The following is a 19,291-nucleotide window of genomic DNA, read 5'->3' on the forward strand; positions in this document are numbered from 1 at the left end:
TACTCCTTCAAAACACTCAAGATTCAGATGGAACCAACTCTTCTTCAAAGTACATGCTTCAAAAGTACATGCTGTTCTAAGCAGTAAAGAATTTTTTTTAAGGATGGGGTAAACCTAGACATTCATTTCATGTGTATTTCTTCCAAGTAGCTAATATGTGTTGTGCATGCTAGCTGTCAGGGTTCACTTAAGATCTAGAAGAGAGAGGAAACTCTTCACTCAAATATCCAGAAAAAGAAAAAACAACACCTTTCTTAGTATTTTGTTTTCATTTTCATTAAAGTGTACTATTTATATTAACATATAATGGCTTTACTGTTACTATATATTTATTTATTTATTTTGAGACAAGATCTGTCTTTATTTCCCAGGCTGGAGTGCAGTGGTGCCATCTCAGCTCACTACAACCTCCGCCTTTCTGGCTCAAGTGATCCTCCCACCTCAGCCTTTCAAGTAGCTGATTAGCTGGGATTATAGGCAGCTACTTTTTTTTTTTTTTTTTGAGTTTTTTTTTGTAGAGACAAGGTTTCACCATTCTGCTCAGGCTGGTCTCAAACTTGTGCCATTGAGTGATCCACTCATCTTGGGCTCTGAAAGTACTGGGATTACAGATGTGAGCCACTGTGACTGTCCTATTGTTATTTTTAAATAAATTCATTAACACATATTTTTTAAATTTCTCAGTTTTAAGTTCTATTATGGTAAATACCAGCATGTGTATGTATACAAAAGCTCTTTGGGATGCTTAGTAATTTTTGAGAATGTGAAGGGATCAACACATTAGTAGCAGTGTTGATAAGCACAATCATAAGATTTATCTCTAGTAAAGCCCACAGAAATGAATAAAAATTACTGGCTTGAGTCAAGATAGAATATTGGTATGATGACTAGAATATGCAGTCATTGATTCATTGTTTACAAATTTGTGGAACCCTGACTGAGGGTCAGACACTGTGATAAGTCCAAAATTGCAAAAGGAAGACAGTCTACCTAGAAAGTGTTCCAAGTACAGAGAGGGAAAAGACAGAACTTAGGTCAACAAATATTTAATTGAGCAACTGGCAAAATCAGGGCACAAAAATGAATATTCAATGCTAAAATGCTAACTGTTCTCATGAAATTTATAGTTTGATAATGCAATCCAATGTGCTATATTTTTTAACTAAAGTAAACTTTATGAGTCAACATATTAAATTCTATTCTGAATGAGTACAATCATTCTTTTTTTTTTGAGACAGAGTCTTGCTCTGTCACTCAGGCTAGAGTACAGTGGTCTAATCTTTGCTCACTGCCATTTCCACTTCCCAGGTTCAAGTGATTCTCCCCCCTCAACCTCCAGAGTAGCTAGGACTACAGGCACATGCCACCACACCCAGCTATTTTTTGTATTTCTAGTGGAGATGGGGTTTCACCATGTTGGCCAGGCTGATCTCGAACTCCTGACCTCAGGTGATCTGCCTGCCTTGGCCTTCCGAAGTGCTGGGATTACACATGTGAGTCATTGAGCCTGGCCTAGTACAATTATTCAATAGCCTTCAAAGCAATTAGATAAGCAGAACAATTGCTTCACCTGGGCTTTAAACAATACAAATCTGTTTTCACTTTAAAAAAATTTAAACATTATTTGATATTCAATCAATGTCCTATTATAACTAATAGCTCTTATCTTTTAGAGTAACTTTCCGGTTGAATTTCTGCTTCCCTATCCCATAAACTACAAAGAGTTACAAATTACCTAAAGCTGTGCTCTAAAACTTTCAAGTCTAAATAATTGAAAAAAATACATTTTTTATTAGATGACTGATGCTTATGCTCAAATTTCAGTCTTATATTATATGATTGATGCTTATACTCAAATTAGGTAGCTCTTACTAATCAAAGAAATAGATGGGAGTCCCTTCTTTGTTCTCATCCTAAATCTGAAATTTATAGAACATGGATGCTTCCCTGTTTTATGTCCACTTGATTGATTAGTCAAGAAAACTTTGGAACTGACATCTTTCTGTTGAGAAAAATCTTGATTCCCAATTGAGGAAGTAGAAGGTGAAAAGAAGAGAGGTACATTGTTATACATGTACCTCCCATGACATAGTAGGATCCTCTCACATTATCACATGTCTCATGCCCCACCGAAACCTTAAAATAATCCCCTAATTTCTTAGATGGGGAAAGATTTTGTATCTGAAATATAATGAAATGTTAAACAAATGTATGTGAAAGTGATAAGACTTAAATTGTAGAATACCAATCACAGCATCATTTATTTTGCAATACTGTAAAAAATGCAAAATACAAATCAATATGGAAATGCTAAGAGCTTTTATACGGTGAGTGTTTTCTCAAAGAGAGTTCTGCTAGCTCAGGTGTGTGGTCCTCATTAAGCTGTTTTTTTTTTCATTCTCCTGTCTTCTCACAAATTTCCTGAATAGAATAAGTTACTCAGTACAGTGGGTTGAATAATGTCCTCCCAAACTATACATCAACCCTGGAGCCTCTGAATGTGACCTTATTTGAAATAAGGATTTTTGTAGATGTACGTAAGGTAAATATCTCAAGACGAAATTATACTGAATTAGGATGGGCCCTGAATCCAATGATTTAGATGGATTTAGGATGGGCCATAAATCCAATGACAAATATCTGTCTTCATAAAAAAAAATGAGAAGACACACAGAGACAACTAGGAGAAGACTATGTGAAGATGAAGACAGAGATCAAAGTTCTGCTGCCAAAAGCCAGAGAAGACCAAGAGCCACCAGAATATGAAAGAGACAAGGAAGGATTCTCCCCTAGAGACTTTAAAAGGAGTGTGGCCCTGCTGACACCTTGACTTCAAACTTCTAGCCTCTAAAATGTAGGAAAACAAATTACTGTCATTTAAGCTGCCCAATTTGTGGTAATTTGTAACTCATTAAGTTGGTTGCTTTTGAAAACTGAGGGAAAACAATATTTTTCTTCTAGCTTTTGCTTTCCTATGCATAAATATCAAAAACTAATTCATATGACTATAAAACATAATTCAGACAGATAGAATATAATATTGAACCCCCAAAGCAAGTTCAAATTTTAGCTTTTGTAAACTTAGAAAAAGTAATACACAACACTAATTGATTCTTTTTACAGAATTTTCAAATATATGCAGCCATGTATTTTAATAAATATATTATCAAATTATTTAGATGACATCTAGAAAGTATATAATCCCATTTGTTCATTTACAACTGAATTGTGATTTAATGTCCCTTCTGTGATCTACTGCATCTGCTCTTCCCATTAACAATCAAAACAAATTTCCATAATGTGTTGAAGAATCCAAGTCAAGGAGAATAGTGGTTTGATACTACTTTTTAGGTTCTTACTTTAAAGATCTTACATTTTTGAGACATACACCTCCTTGAGAAACTGATGAAAATTTTTCCAGTTCAAAAAAATCTACACACAAAATTTTTACACAGAAAAAATTATGTGCTACATTACAGAAATCACAGCCCCTTGAAATCTATTTACCGCTTCTCAAATAGTCCCCAAACTCCCAGTTTAAAAACACCTATATTTCAGACAACTGTAGAGAGTCGATAGATATTGCATGTATCTTGGTGTCATGTATTCTGTGTAAATAAACTGCTATTATTTTTTCTTTAGACTTTGAAATTGTTTACCCAAAACAAGATTTTCAATGATACTAACAATGGTGCTTACTTTGGCAGCACATATACCATAAAGGGAATATTAATAATACATTCTAAGTGTCACTGAAAAAATTTCTTTAGACTATGAAGTTTTAAAATATTATATCCATGTGTGTTAATGTATTATCCCTTTGGAAAACATTTTTCTAAAGGAAATTATATAGTGGAAGCATGGGAGAATGGGATTCAATACAGAGAAATCTGATTCACAACAAACTGTCATGAAAACAGGACCTCCAAAAACTTTAGGTAGACCTAGTGGGGGAAAATGTTCCCAATGAACTCGAATAAATACCTCATCTGTCATTAGGGTTGCAATTGATCTGCCAATCTCATGGTACTGTTGACCCTTTCCCAGGGGTCCCAGGAGAATGAACAAAAATCTGTAATTAAGAAGAAAAACGTTTTAAGGTAGAAATATAAAAATAATTTTAATAATACAGAATCACTCATCTCAAAGGAATTACTGACAGTGGTGATTTTGATGTGAAATACTTTCATAGCTTTTCACAGTTCATTATTATTTTGAAAAATTCTACAATGATTGACTCTTATGTTTAAGATGCTCAAGCAATGGGAATGCGTGTTATTTTTTTTCAATCACAGTGTTTCTCCATTTAGTTATCTGTAGAGCCTGTACAGTTATTATTGGGAATTTTAAGGATTCTATGATCCTTACAGAGAGTGGGAAAAGTAAAATCTGATTAGACCTTTCTAAATGGGAAGGAAGAAAACTCGCTTGTATGCAAAATGGAGAACAGTTCAAAGGGAGGAAAGATAACACAATAACAAAACAGAGAGATATATAGTCGAAAACAGTAGGTGTATGTACAATTTTCATTATATAAAATAATTGTCAGGAATCAAAGATCAGTGAGGTAGAAGAAAATGGGGAGTTAATGATCTATTATTTATAACGCTAAGAAATAAAAATAGCATATGCACTATAATATTCCATCTAAATTTGGTCGAACATTTGGCAAATTCATCATCACAAACGGTGCTTTTAAAGAAATCAATAGATACTGTAACTTAAGCAGATTGGTAATTGCCCTGTCTGAGAAGGTCAATCCTTCTGGGAATTGTGAAAATTAAAGAATGTCCTATATTCTGCCATATCATTCTGTGGTATAAATTTGTTAAATGATTTATGCTATTAAGGATGAATACTAATGGCTTTACAAGGCATACTAAAATAGTTACTATAATTCTACTCCTCATTTAGTTATAATCTTTAGAGATTTTACATGTTTTTACATGAGACAAATATTACACAATTTTAGAGGATGTGACAATATGTGTGTGGGATCAGTTACGACTGAACCCAAGCCAATTTCTACTATATAGAAATGTTCAGTATACATTAAAAACAGGGATGGTTTAATGTAGTGGCAGGTGCTTTATCAAATATAATTTTTTAAATAAACTTCCTATGTACATCTTGCTGTTTTTCAGGTTTCCATTCCACAGGCTATTTTTAAAGTTCTAAAAGATTATTTTCTGACATTTCTACTATGTGTTGCCATTGTATTAATAGGATGCCCCTTTATCTTCCAAAATAAAAGGATAATTAGAAACCCTGAGTGTCTTTCTTTATTCTGTTTGTCCAACTAATCTTCCATTTTTCACCTTTCCTAACTAGTCTTGTATTTAAATCTCTTCTCATACAGTTGCTCTACGGTACCCTAATTTTTTTCTCCCATTGTTCTTTACATATATTTTGCTATCTCAGTATGAAATAAAGTCACTTAAAACTGATAGTTTTCAAAGTAAATTCCATTATGGCTTTTTTCTACTCATGGAAAATTTTCTTTTCCTCCGTTTTAAATACAAGTACTTTCATTGTCATAAATAGCCATCTTTTGCTCATAGTTTACCAGACACCTTCCTAAGTTGTGGAACACAAATGCACTGCTTGGAGGACTGAAAAGAAATTTGAAACTGCCAAAATAGCACCTACACAATTAGTAAGTTTGACATCTTAGATATGAATTCCAGATTCCCAGAAACCCTGGATAGGTTACAGTTTGCCGATAGGAAAAACATAGCCTGAATCACCCAGTCAAATGCCATTTTCATGTGCTCAGTTCATCCTCCCTTTTTGTACATAAAAGTTTATGTGTATCAGAAATCTCAGTAACCCTCAAACAGGATAAATAAAAAGTTCTTTCTATAACCTGAATAGTAACTAGATTCCTCCCTCAAAGCATAGTCAGACATAGGTACTTACACACTGAGTGTCGTTCTAGTCAGCTGAGCTCTTACAAAATGAGGCCTCTCCTGGCTACACTATTCCATAGTTGTAGAATATTTTATCCATAATCAAAGCAATAGAGTCATGTAATCTGCTGTTTTGTGAGTTAAAGCCAAAGATCCATATAGGACATATAATTCTACAGTTAACCCAGTACCTGAACTTTTTATCAAGGCAACTTGGCTAAGGTATTCAATGTTTGGAAGAGGAGGCGTGCTAACAGCATTTGAGATAGCTGTAACATCAAACAAAGGGCACCAGTCATATGGGAACAGGGCCCTAAATAGACCTGTTTTGCTGTGGGAATAGGACAAAAGCAAAAGGCTATCTGCATTTTGGAATCACACTGATGGTAAGAGAATGGAAGAAAACAAGGTTCCTGGGTAAATTGCTAGGAACCTAATGTGCTAAAGTCAATATTCTGTTTTCCTTTCTTTCTTTTTTTTATAGTTTTAGTCATGGACAGCCTTATTCTATAAAATGATAAACAGCATAATTCAGTTTGTATTATGCCTAAGTTGTTAGTTTATTGTTAAATGAAAAACAATTTCAGATCATTAAATTAAATTTGTATTTTTTACTCAGATTCACCATACTCCAATAATACTTCTACCAGTGATACTACAGACCCTGTGTGTGGGAAGCCCACTGTTCCTAGCATTGAAACATGTATTTGACAGGACAGGGATTATCCTAACTATGGCACTTACATGCATCTTGAAGGCCTTATTCAAGTGTAAGCAAAGCTTAGTAACTCTGTTCTTTTTGAATTTGACCATACTCATGTACAGAATCCTTTCTTTCTTTAGCAGACAATTTAATGCAATCTTTAAGAAAAAGACTAACATGTTATCACTTCTTTTACCAAAAATGTAAAAAAGAAAAAGAATTCATATGTTTTCAGGGTACCTCAAGATGAGGAATATGCTTAAAATGAAACAGAATTTTGAGAGAAGGGAGAAAAGAATAGAATAATTTTTAAAGCACCTTTCCCCTCCTCCACAAACAAAAATTAATAATAGTTCTGTAAATTTCACATTAGTTTCTAGTCAAAATTCTAACAGAAAATTATATTTAATTCTCATATTCTTTCCACAAAAAAAATGGTTTAAGAAAAATACAAAAGATGCTTTTATACTTTACCTGGTTGGGATTGGTACTTCAGCCAATCCTTGAAGCAGTACAGCTGGAGACAACCTGACAAATGCAACTACAGTTCGATCCAAGAAATCCAGTTCTCCCACTAAGATGTTTGATGCTTCAGCACCTGGAGGAATCTTTTTCATAAAATGCAGATCAACCTGCAAGCATCACCAGGCAAATACGATAAATCAAAACTGAAAAAATCTGGCAAATCACATTTTTGCACAGTGCTTCACATATAATAATCCATGAATAAATATAGTTTAAATAAATATACACAGTTTGTTTATCTGTGTGTATCTCATTTGCCCTTTTTCTTTAATAACCTTTTTTTAACTTGTGGATTATTTTAACTTGTAATCAATAAGCTGAGTACTCTAGTTCTTCTATTTATTATTTTTAAGATAAGTTTCTCCAATATCAACCATCTTGAAATGTTAGACAGGGAAAGTATGTGAGTTCAGTTAAATAACTATTCTTTAACCATAATTTAATTAGCATTTACCAACAAATTTAATATTTTTATACTATATTACCTAATTTTTGTACATAATACATTTTAAGTAATATTCAAATATGCTTATTACAAAAGAAATATAATCATGTTTCCCTTTACAGTATAAATTATGACTTTAACCTCCTCTCTTTTCCAGTTGTTCTATATTATTTACATTATATACTTGGCCTGGTAATTCTTTGATATTAGTTTTTCATCTGAATTTAGATATGACAGAGTAGAAAAAATCAGAATAAAATATTAACATTTGGAGTTTGAAGAACTATAGTTGAATTTCTAACATGAGATGTTTGTGATTGAAATGAATGTACACAAAGCAAAAGTGATCATTAGCAAGAAGAAATGCTAAGAATAAAGGATGAAGTCTAAAAATGAATGCAAAATATCCTTAACAGTAAATATCAATTTTTATTCACAGGGCCTCAATGGAAGAGAAGCAGTGACTTTAATGTAAATTGTGCAAGATCTATGTCTTGTTTCTAATTTACTTGAGTTGCTTTTTATGTAACGCTGTTTTTGGGGGAGTAAGAATTTATCTGCTCTAATAATTGATCTTATGCTCTGATGTTAATAAAATGAGGGCAAAAGATCAAAGTGAGAATAGCCGAAAGAGAGGAAAGAGCTCTGGCTCATATGAGTGAGGCTGAGAAGATTTTTTTTTTTTTTTTTTTTTTAGCCTAGATAGTTCTTTGCAGGTTTAATGATTTGAGAGTATTTTCCCCAAAAACTTAAAATGAAAAAAAATATACAGTAATACTTTAGTGACTATGTTAAATATGTTGCTTTCTGAAATCAAGACCTTAGCACAGCTATTTGGAAGTTTTATAACTAATTAATCTTTCCAAAAAAATAAAGATACCACAAAATATATAACCTACCATATGAAGCATACATTCTTTCACAAGGATTAAATATAAAAATATTCTGTGGTACTCCATCAAAAATATCAAATAGAACCAATATTTTATTTTAAAGGAAAGGAAGAATGATTTAACAAAGCAAAACTGCCTATAAAAATATATAACAAATATTATACATCTAAAGTTTTTAGCTACAAAAATACTCCCAAATATAAATTTGTAAATTCACAATTCACGTACACTGGATTACATAGCAAATATTTTGCTTTTGTGTAAGCAAAATTTTTTTTGATTTTTTAGTTTATATATTAAATATTTTTTGATATTTTAGTTTATAGATAGCAAAAGCACTTATTTACTATAATAAGTAAGGTTAAATTTCATGAAATTTATTGTGGTATTTTTGTAGGTATTTATCTAGCTGGAAGAAATGTACACATTTTAAATGATTTAAATTAGTAATGCTTTATATTTTCATTGTAATGAAAAAATTCCAAAGGAGGGAATAAAAGATTTCCCATATACTGTTAGCCCTTTGAGGAAAACATAACAAATTTTCATAATCTTTTCAATTTCTAAAAGAATCAACAGTTAAGTTTTCTCTCTCACTGGAAAGAACGATTATACAATATAAATACTGAAACAATATTTAAGATGAGGAAACGTCTTTTTAAAAAATCCAAAATTTATAATATGAATTATACTGATAATCCCTGACATTTAAATTCCACCTTAAAAACTCTATAAACTCATTTATTGCTTGACAAATGCCATTGTCTTAATTACTAAAGTCTGTGCCTCAGGCAGATGAGGGTTATAGAAATAATTGTTTTAATATGAAATTTAATTACATCAAGAAGTACATAGTGTGTTAAAATAGTTAAATTGTGTAAAAGGAAATAAATGGTCATTACACATGATCTTTAAATTTACATAATACCTAGTGTGTCATCGATACCTGTTATTTAGAAAAAAGCATTAAAATATACAGAATTTAATTTCAGGATAAGCAAATTCATCTTTTGATTTCAAATGGAGTAAGTTACAGTTCTATAACACATATCTGGGATAGCCATTATATTATACTCATTACATTATATTGTTCTTGTAGTCATATACTTTGGGAAGTAATCAATTATGTATTATCTAATTATATTGTTCTATATTCTATATAAGTATATATTATTCCTAGAGCACCTTATATTTTGTGTTTGTGTACTCTATACTTCATAAAGAAACATATTTGACAAATCAGCTAACTTTTTTTGTCTGATTATTTTTTGAAACAGGATCTCACTCTGTCACCCATAATGGAGTGCAGCAGTGCGATCCCAGCTCACTGGAGCCTCAAACTTCCTGGCTCAAGCCACCATGATCTCCCAGTTCAGCCTTCTGAGTATCTGGGACTACAGGTGTGCCACCATGCCTGGCTAATTTTTTCTAGATTTTGCAGAGATGAGGTCTCACTATGTTACCTAGGTTGATCTCTGACTCCTGAGCTCAAGTGATCCTCCTGTCTTGGCCTCCCAAAATGCTGGGATTACAGGTGTGAGCCACCATGCCCTTGGCCCCTTAAGCAACTTTTAATGTAACAAAATATTATGTTTAAAAACCTGAATGTGATGTCTTATAAAATTATAAATTCCTAATGCAGCTCTAGGGAATGTAGGTTGAACTACATCCCTAAGACAACTGTTAAGTGAATGCACACTTAGAATGGACAAGAAAAAATCCTGGAGGCTTCTGGTCTTCTGAATAGGATCTTGAAGAAATCAAGCTATTCTATTCTGGGTCTTTATTTACACTCATGCTTCTGGGCTCTCCAGACCTCACCTTTATGCTTAAAATGGAAAGATTTCTTTATTCTGGGCCTTTGATACTTAAGCTGTGGATGAGAAACAGTTACATTTCTAGGGGAACAGGGAACAAGAGTAGATAGAAGACCAATGTGAAATTGGAAGTGTCTGGGCAAACTACACACTACAAATTAAAGGAAAAACAGATGGAAATTTAAGGAGAAAGTTTAAGTCTTCAGTCCATTATAGAAAGTACAAGAAAATTCATAGGGACCCTCTGGGGAGAAAAGTTGTCTTGACACTAACTTGCCAGTGATCTTGAGCAGCTCTCTTAATTGCTCTGGGATTCCTCTTTCTTGCTGACTAAATGAGATGTCTAAGGTTCCCTAAAGTTCAGGGACTAATAATAAAACTCTTTGTAATATGTTTCTTACACTAAACCTAGATGCGGAAAAAAGTTCTTTCTATGTAAAAAATTATGTGAAGCCTTCACTGGGTCATTTGAAGTAAAAGAAACCACCACCAACATAAAAATCACATTCTACTGTCAGTTTGAAAAAGACAAATAGTGTTTTGACACATCTGCTTTTTAAAAGTATTATGGGAAACTAAAAGCTGGCAATTCAGGATATTTTCTTTCTTTCTTTCTTTCTTTTTTTTTTTTTTTTTTGAGATGGAGTTTTTGCTCTTGTTACCCAGGCTGAAGTACAATGGCACGATCTCGGCTCATCGCAACCTCCGCCTCCTGGGTTCAGGCAATTCTCCTGCCTCAGCCTCCTGAGTAGCTGGGATTACAGGCACGCGCCACCGTGCCCAGCTAATTTTTTGTATTTTTAGTAGAGACGGGGTTTCACCATGTTGGCCAGGGTGGTCTCAATCTCTAAACCTCGTGATCCACCCGCCTCCGCCTCCCAAAGTGCTGGGATTACAGGCGTGAGCCACCACGCCCGGCCAATTCAGGATATTTTCTAATTCATTCCTTAAGTAAGTAAGTTTGATAGGTCTATCCACTGGAAGGGTCACAAATATGTAGGTTAAACATAGATGGAATAAATATGATCAAGTCATATATGATGAATAAAGACCTTTTTTCTCTTAACACTACAAAATGTTTGGAATCTGCATATTAAGATTCTGGGGTTCAGAATCTGCATATTAAGCCTTAAAATATTAAAATAGTAAACTAACCCAGAAACTAGCCAGACTTTGATAAATTCAATGCTAAATTAAAATCACAAGGCTAAAAAAAAAATCAACCCATGGACCTGCAAAATCTGGCACTAAAATTTGTTTCCATAATGATAGATGACAATTGCTCTTTTCAAACCCTACTTTTCTGCCCTCTCAGGCTTTAAAGTCAAAAATCTTACTCAGTCTTTTTTAAATTCCAAAACTAGGCTTACATTATTTTGAATCTTACAGAATTCATTCAACAAATACATACCAAATACTATTTAAGACACTAAAGATCCAGTGGAGACCAAAATATTTAATTTCTGACACTACCATCTCTACTACTAATGATAACGGTAAGTGTAACCACCTTTCATTAAGTACCTGCTATATGCCTAGCACTGTGTCAGGATCTATGTATTATCTCATTAAATCTTCACAACAAAATTGTAGTTTTCTTAATTTACAAATGAGAAGGCTGAACTTTTGAGAACTTCTCTAAGATCAGATAGTTTATAATGCCAGAGTTGGGATTGAAGATCTCATGCTCTTTCTCAAAAGCCATGTTCTTTCTAGTGTGCCATGCTAGGAACAAGAAACTGAGGAATATGGGCAGCTGACACTAAGTAGAGGGTTGGAAATTTAACTTGCCTATTAAAAAAATAAAATTGGCCAGTGATCGAAAATGTGATGAGAAAGAAAAGGATTAAAAGAAAGGAAATTGACTTTTGACTCTTCCATAGTTTTAATTGTTTGGGGGGACCAGAAGATGAGACTACTGCCTACAATTGGCAATCTTCATTTTCTTTTGTATGTTATAAAGTATTTTTGAAGGCTGCAAAGATAGGTCACACAACCAATAGCAAAATGATGTAGAGATATAAAATTCAGTATATAAAGGTTATATTGTTTTTAACAAGTTAAATCACAATTTATTAGAAAGGAGGAGTTATGTGATTTATAATGATTGTTTCTGGGTATGTTAAATATGCCTTCTTTATACTGTTAATGTGTACATACATAAATATGTAGCTTGTTACATTACTGCTTTTAAGATCGTCTCAAATTAAGAATATCAGAAATTAAATGTATGGCAGTTTGTGACAACCTTTTTCCAACTTACAGATGAATGAAGATGCAATGCTTTAAAAAGATAGTTCTTACAGTGGTAGATGGAATACATTTGAACTGGCTTAATGTTTGAACCACATGCCTCCACACAGTGAAATGAACTTTGAACCACTGTAGAAATATAGCCCGAGTATGCCCTCACCTCTCTCTCTTGCTGGTGTGGAGGTCCTTTTTCATGCCTTTGTTTCATCCCACATGGACTAGTATGCCCCTTTTGTTGGCCTCCCAGTCCCTGCACGCATAATTAACAGACTTAAGCTGGTACACCATGCTCCCACCGAGACTCCGCCAGGCACCAGAGGGAGAGCATGCACACAACTAGACCTAGATCATTTAGGCATTGTCAGAGGGATTCTGAAACAGGTCTAAGTAGCTGATCACTATTAGTCTTTTCAGAACCTTGATTCAGGAAACTTCCTCCACTGATGCCACCCATTCCCACCTCCTCCCACTACTATAATTATTTCCAGTGCTAAGGGCTTTATTAAAATATTACCCTGAGTTACTTCTATTTCAGCCACTCTGATAAACAGAATTGTTAACCTGCCTTATTTTCACCACGTATTAAAACTCCTTCTTTTTTGCCTTGTCTTTTTTTCTTTTCTTTTTCTTTCTTTCTTTTTTTTTTTTTTTTTTTTTTTTTTGAGATGGGGTCTCACTCTGTCATCCAGGCTGGAGTGCAGTGTCATGAACTTGGCTCACTGCAACCTCTGTCTCCTGGGCTCAAGCAATCCTCCCACCTCAGCCTTCCAAGTAGCTGGAACCACAGGCATGCACCACCACACCCGGCTAGAAACTTGTCTTTTCTACTCAACTGTTTCTTTGCCATAGCTTGCAAGGGCAATTGTACAATGTCAGGAATTTGCTAGTCAAAATCACATTATTGTAACTGACTCATTATTTTCTGAGAATACATTCAAGTTAATGATTTCATTTCACTTGTCTCCAATTAGATGTATTCCTCAACACAGTCAGTTCTTAATATGTTTTTATTGAAAACTCTGCCTGGTTTTACTATGTCCTTCTAGGATTTCCTTACAATAATGACTTTTTCTTGCTTACATTAACAATTAAGTTTTATATTATGATTTGCTTTCCCACAAATAGAGGAAAGGTAATTTTGAACACAAACTAGCCAAAGTTTTTAAACAATAAATTAAACTTCTGTTAAATTCCCAGTGAAGCCCAGTTATTCTTTTTATTGGAAGAGATAATATCATACCAAGTGGCTGAAACCTGAATACTATGCATAAAACTCACATGTTCAGTTTTTTTTTAAATAAGCAAAATGTTACATGTGAACTTAATACTGACATTATCTGTAACAATATCAAACTTTGACAAGAAACAAAAAAAGTGCATGCAAAATATTGTGCCAACACCTCTTAAAATGGGTAGTAATTTCTAATAGTAATTTAGCAACTTACATGAGAGGGAGAAAAGCTCACCTTACTAAAGTCAACAGTGCTGTTTTCTCTGCTAACATCATTTTTATTTTCAACACAGGCTGGAGCAGACTGAGGAGAAACAACCTGACCTGCTAAAAGAGATTGTTGTGACAGAATGCAAACAATTACTTACATGCTTCTAGATATACTGAGTGAAATATGTACTTCAATTAAACTAGACTAACAGGTTTCTTAATGAATTTATGATGTAAGCATGAAGGGTCAATATAAATAGTTCTATATTAATACAAAAATTCTTATTTATCAGTTACAGGTAGAAATGGGAGAATTCAGCAAAAAAAACTTAAACTAATTTTCAGATAAAAATTATAAATGATTCTTTTCCATAAAGATTATCTACAAAATATATAAATGTTACCAGGATTTTGAAGCATCATTGATTTCAACCAAAACTAATGTTATATATAAAAAGACAAGATAGACATCTGTTAAGATTTAAGCTCAGCCTGAAGAATTTAAAATGTAAAGTATTAAAAAGAACAAATGTTTATCTGAAAATGACACGGTATATTTTTAGGTTCGATTGCATCTAAAAAGCCAAACCAATGAAAAACATTTATCTGGCCATAAATCTTAGAATTTTCTACATAAGGGGGTTCTTTAAGAAATACCTTTATTTCACACAATATGAACCCAAGGATGTGATTTTGTGCCTGACTATTCTATTACATAAGCATACTGATACTAGTCTGTGATATAAAAGATAAAAACTTGAATTGTTTTAGTTTTACATTAACACTAAACTAAAACATAATTATTTAGTAGTTCTTTTCCCTATTATAGGGAAGATGATGAGAGTTAAGTGGATAGCAATGCTGGGAGTGTGGCAATGACCAGAAAAGGTTAAATTCCATCATTCACTAAATATGAAACACTGTTGCAGTAAGTCATCTGAAATTTGTTCATAATTAGCAATGCAATGAAAATTAAACCTCTCCCCATTTTATTGGTTCTTTTTCTGTAAAATGAGTAATGACAACCCAACTTTGAAGCCTTGCCCATGTTTATGATAATAACTCAATGACTCAAGATACTGCTTTTATTCACATCCATTGTAGATGTTAGAAGTAGTCTCTCTGCCTGGCTCTTCTCTCTATCTATCTAAATCCTAATTTTATTCTAAATTTGCCTTTAGTGTCATTTCTCATTACTTCAGTCTCTCTCTGAACTTCTCTAAACTCACAGTGTAAATGCAAAACCCCCCACAAAAAAACCCGTTTCTTTAAATTATCTCTTGAAACCCCATTTATTCTTTGTTACCTAGAAATTATCAACTGCAGCTAAAAATACTAATTATTTACTTTCAATTACTATAATTTTGCTTTTTGGATCAGTAAGCCTCTCAATCAGGGGTCATTTATTAATAGGAATAATTTCATGATTTAAAGTTGTTATAATGCCAGAAAATAATAGAATTAATATTCTTTTAGAACTTAAAGATTTCACTACTTTCATTAAACAATGTAAAAGAATATATCTGGAGAAGACAAAAATAAAATGACTTTTAAAAATAAGTTCACCTCAAACCATGTTCACTAATTCTGATTATAGCATATTCTAGGGAAATATATAAACTTCAGATAAATGTCAGAAAGCTAAATAAATCATTTTCATTCTCCCATTTCTAACCACAATGTGCAGCTATGACTGTGAACTGTTCATTAGCAGCCTTTCAATTTAGCATTCTCAAAATAATAACTGTAGTTTTAAAAAACCTTTTACATAATGCATTTGTGCTACTAACAAATGTCTTCAATCACCAGTTTCACATCATTCTCCATACTTTAATGAGTTAAAACATTAGATATATTTAAAACTAAATTTATTGACTATTCTGTAAAATTGAGTGGTGAAATTCAAGTCTTGGAAAAATTAAACATATATCTGCTTTCTTATAATAATTCATTTAATGTGGTATAAATCTACAGAGAAGAACAATGATTTAGTTCTATCACCAAACACATACAAAACAAAAGTCAACCCAGTGCAAAATCACTAACTCTGAAGAGATTAAATTTTGAATTGGATAGAAATATATGAAAACTTAAAATTTGAAGAAATTGAATACGTTATGTTTTCATTTGTATACTTTAAGAAGACCATTTCATAAATTAGCTTCAGCTCAGGAAGTATCTTTAAAACACTGACACTTGTATTTCTCCTTGTAAATAAGTATAGCAATTAATAATTAATATTATATGTAATAATTATAAGCAATATATTTTGAAATTTATTGTTGTATGATATTCTTGTTCTAAAATAAGAGCCATTTTATAAAATATTACCTTATATGGTATGGTTGATAATGAAGAAGGAATTTAGAAACTATTTTTTATAAATATTTTAAGTGATGTTAATAATGACCTAGTTGAGAGTTTAACTAGCAGGAGACATACCAGATTACAGTAAACTTCTTGCTAGTCCTAGACTGTAGATATGTCTATAGGGTATGTCAATATGAAAAGCATAAAAACTACTAGCCTATGATATAAAAAACACAAATTGTTTATATTTTATATTTCAGAGTAGTAGTAAATAATAGGAGTAAATATTCATAATTAAATATATTTATTTACATCAAAAGTCCTACAAAGTTTAAATAGCATTTCAAATCTTGTTATTATTTCTAAAAATGAAGGTTAATTTGTTAAAGTTCAAACAATACACATTAAACGTGTATATCCTCAAGGCAGTTTTCACAACTTGGTAGTAATAAAACAATGTATACCAACTATTTAAAAATTAAGCTAACAAGTTTGAATTGGGTTATTTTGAAAAAACAGAAGTTTTTTTAAAAGCTTAACATTTTATTTGATATATATATATATATATATATATATATAAAACGTTCACACATGAATTATAGTCCATAGAACTAATTGAAACCTCATAAACTAAAAATAATTTTTATAGTTTTGTAATCAATTGTAATCTTTGTTTAAATATATTTTTCTTTAGTTTATGCCAATTATTGCCACCTTTCAGAAGAAGATAATGGGAATGAATTTCAAAACTAATTTCATTAACTGAAATACTATTACATAAGAAGAATCAATAAATTCAGATTTTGGACGGGCGTCTCTTATTTTCTTGGTGATGTCTAAGGCAATAGTGGTTCACAGAATGACAATTTTTAGATACAGAATTTTACTTTTAGCCAGAAGTGAATATTTTCCTAATAGAATTACAAAGAATTTGCTAGGATATTTCCTCCTCATGGAAAAAAATTAGTATAAAGTTAGGATTTATCATTCATTCATATATGTGTGGAAGCTTTATGAAAGCTAACTGTACACAGTAATTTTTTGAAGTGCTATACACAGTACTTACAAATGCTTTTTACCCTTTTTAAAATATTACCTTTGTCCACTGATCACTGTCCATATTATTTCCTATAAATGAATGTCAGTGCAATATTTAATTATTTCTGTTAGTATAATACCCACATAATTTTGAGGTATGACATTACTATGAAAAAAGACATTAATTCAGTAATCTTATTATATTCAGAGTAAGTTATTTAAAAACTAATAAAAAGTGGGTATCACTAAGATTAACTGGTATCTGTGACCATTTAAATGTAAATAGAAACATTTGAGAAAACTAATATCATCCTTTGCTATTTACTAAATACATTTTTCTGACCTGTTAAGCTCAAGAGTTCTTCATCTTAAATTAAAATTTCTAATATTTGTTTGATATCTTATCGATTAAGATGCATATTATATAGTATTCATGTTTCCACTCATTTGAATTCCTTTTCTTTGAGTTATATGAATTTATTTTTTTTCCTCTGGACCTCCTTGTAGGGATCATATATGTCAAATAAAAGTTACTCTATACCATGTATTTTTCTAGGGCAAATTATAATAAATATGAGGGAAGTGCAGGAGAAAATTGAGAGTATTTTGAGTAAATACTGACTAGAGAAGTAAAGCTCTGCTTTTCTGCTTGTTACAACATAATTTTTTCACTAAGCGTATTGTGAAACTGGCAGTCATTTTCTTTATCATGAAGTTGCGGGGGATTACATCAAAAGTACCATTTCATAACTGTAAGCAGTATTATTAAAGTACCTCATTATTGGAAAACAAAAGGTATATTCTCAAAAACCCTGTTGAGTATTATATTAACTCATTTGTCTTTTGCTATCATTCTCTTCTTTACTTTTGCACATATGTATTATAAAACAGCAGCATAGCAACTTTTAAATTTATATTTGGCCAAATTTATATCAATAGAATATACTACATAAATGTCTCATTACTTTCTACTGCTTAATCCACTATAAATCACGTGCACTAGAAGGAAACTGTGATGAAGACATGGAGTTACATTACTATTAACCTAGAGACCAAGCTGGTTTACACTACCTCAGAAACCTTCAACGCATTTAGAGTACCCAAAGGGTAGGAGATGAGGGAGGTACAGAGATGAGATGAGCCTGTTAGAGACAGACACAAGACAGAGCAAAATAAAGAAATATAAAGATGAATGACAAAGTTACATACATGTGTAACAATACATTTATTCATGGGAATAGAAAACATAAAGAAAGGGGGCTAAATATTTAGAAAATGTTGATTAGGTGAGCTACACTTCAAAAACATGAAAAGTATGCACACAATTAAACTTGGAGAAAAATGTGTATGCCTGAAAATAATTAATGCATATAAGAAATAACAAATTCAAACACATTATACTAGAAGTATGTTCACTCTTAAAATCTAGTCTTGACATTCCAAAAGTGTAATGACAATACAGCCTCCAGGCAGACCCATCAATTGTGTCAGTAATGTCATCTCAATTTTCTTGGAACAGTGGAAAATATCATATTTATTAAACAATGTTTATTTAATATACACAAATATTTTAATATGTTTTATCTCAAGCAATTTTAAGAATTATTATTCTAGCTTTAGTTTTTTCTTCAAAGATAGAACACTATGAGGGACAAACTTTAAACTCTAGATATCTTATTTATGAAACCATTGTATTAAAAAAGCAATAAAGCATATAAATATTTAAATACATAAAGACAGCATGCATCTGAAAATTAAAAGTACAGCATTTGTAAAAGAAGCAAGTATAATGTAATAAATCTGATTTCCAAAACCATAAATAAATACCATGCACAATATGTATGTGTACATTGCTTTAAAGGCCAAAATCTACCCAGGCCTAAAGAGTGAACTTTATGTCCCATCCTCCCAAATAACTGTTCTTCAGTAACCTATGGCTTTGACCAGTAGTTAGAGA

The 19,291-nt window shown here is 32.0% G+C and overlaps 1 protein-coding gene across 32 annotated transcripts in view; it reads right to left on the bottom strand.

Annotated features, from left to right (window-relative positions):
- SLC4A10 (solute carrier family 4 member 10) overlaps positions 1–19,291 on the bottom strand; it is a 422,038-nt gene that overhangs the window by 94,133 nt on the left and 308,614 nt on the right. For 8 of the 32 annotated variants that reach the window (XM_078327538.1, XM_078327542.1, XM_035304684.3 and 5 more), the window contains 4 exons: positions 14,012–14,100; positions 12,706–12,795; positions 7,087–7,244; positions 3,985–4,072 (listed from right to left, as the gene is read on the bottom strand). In XM_078327538.1, coding sequence (XP_078183664.1) covers positions 3,985–4,072; positions 7,087–7,244; positions 12,706–12,795; positions 14,012–14,100 — 425 coding nt within the window. Of the gene's footprint in view, positions 1–3,984; positions 4,073–7,086; positions 7,245–12,705; positions 12,796–14,011; positions 14,104–19,291 lie in introns of all 32 variants that reach the window. The other 24 variants (XM_078327537.1, XM_078327541.1, XM_035304683.3 and 21 more) reach the window with 3 other exon arrangements.

This window comes from Callithrix jacchus, chromosome 6 (assembly GCF_049354715.1).
Source record: "Callithrix jacchus isolate 240 chromosome 6, calJac240_pri, whole genome shotgun sequence".
NCBI classification, from domain to species: Eukaryota; Metazoa; Chordata; class Mammalia; order Primates; family Cebidae; genus Callithrix; species Callithrix jacchus.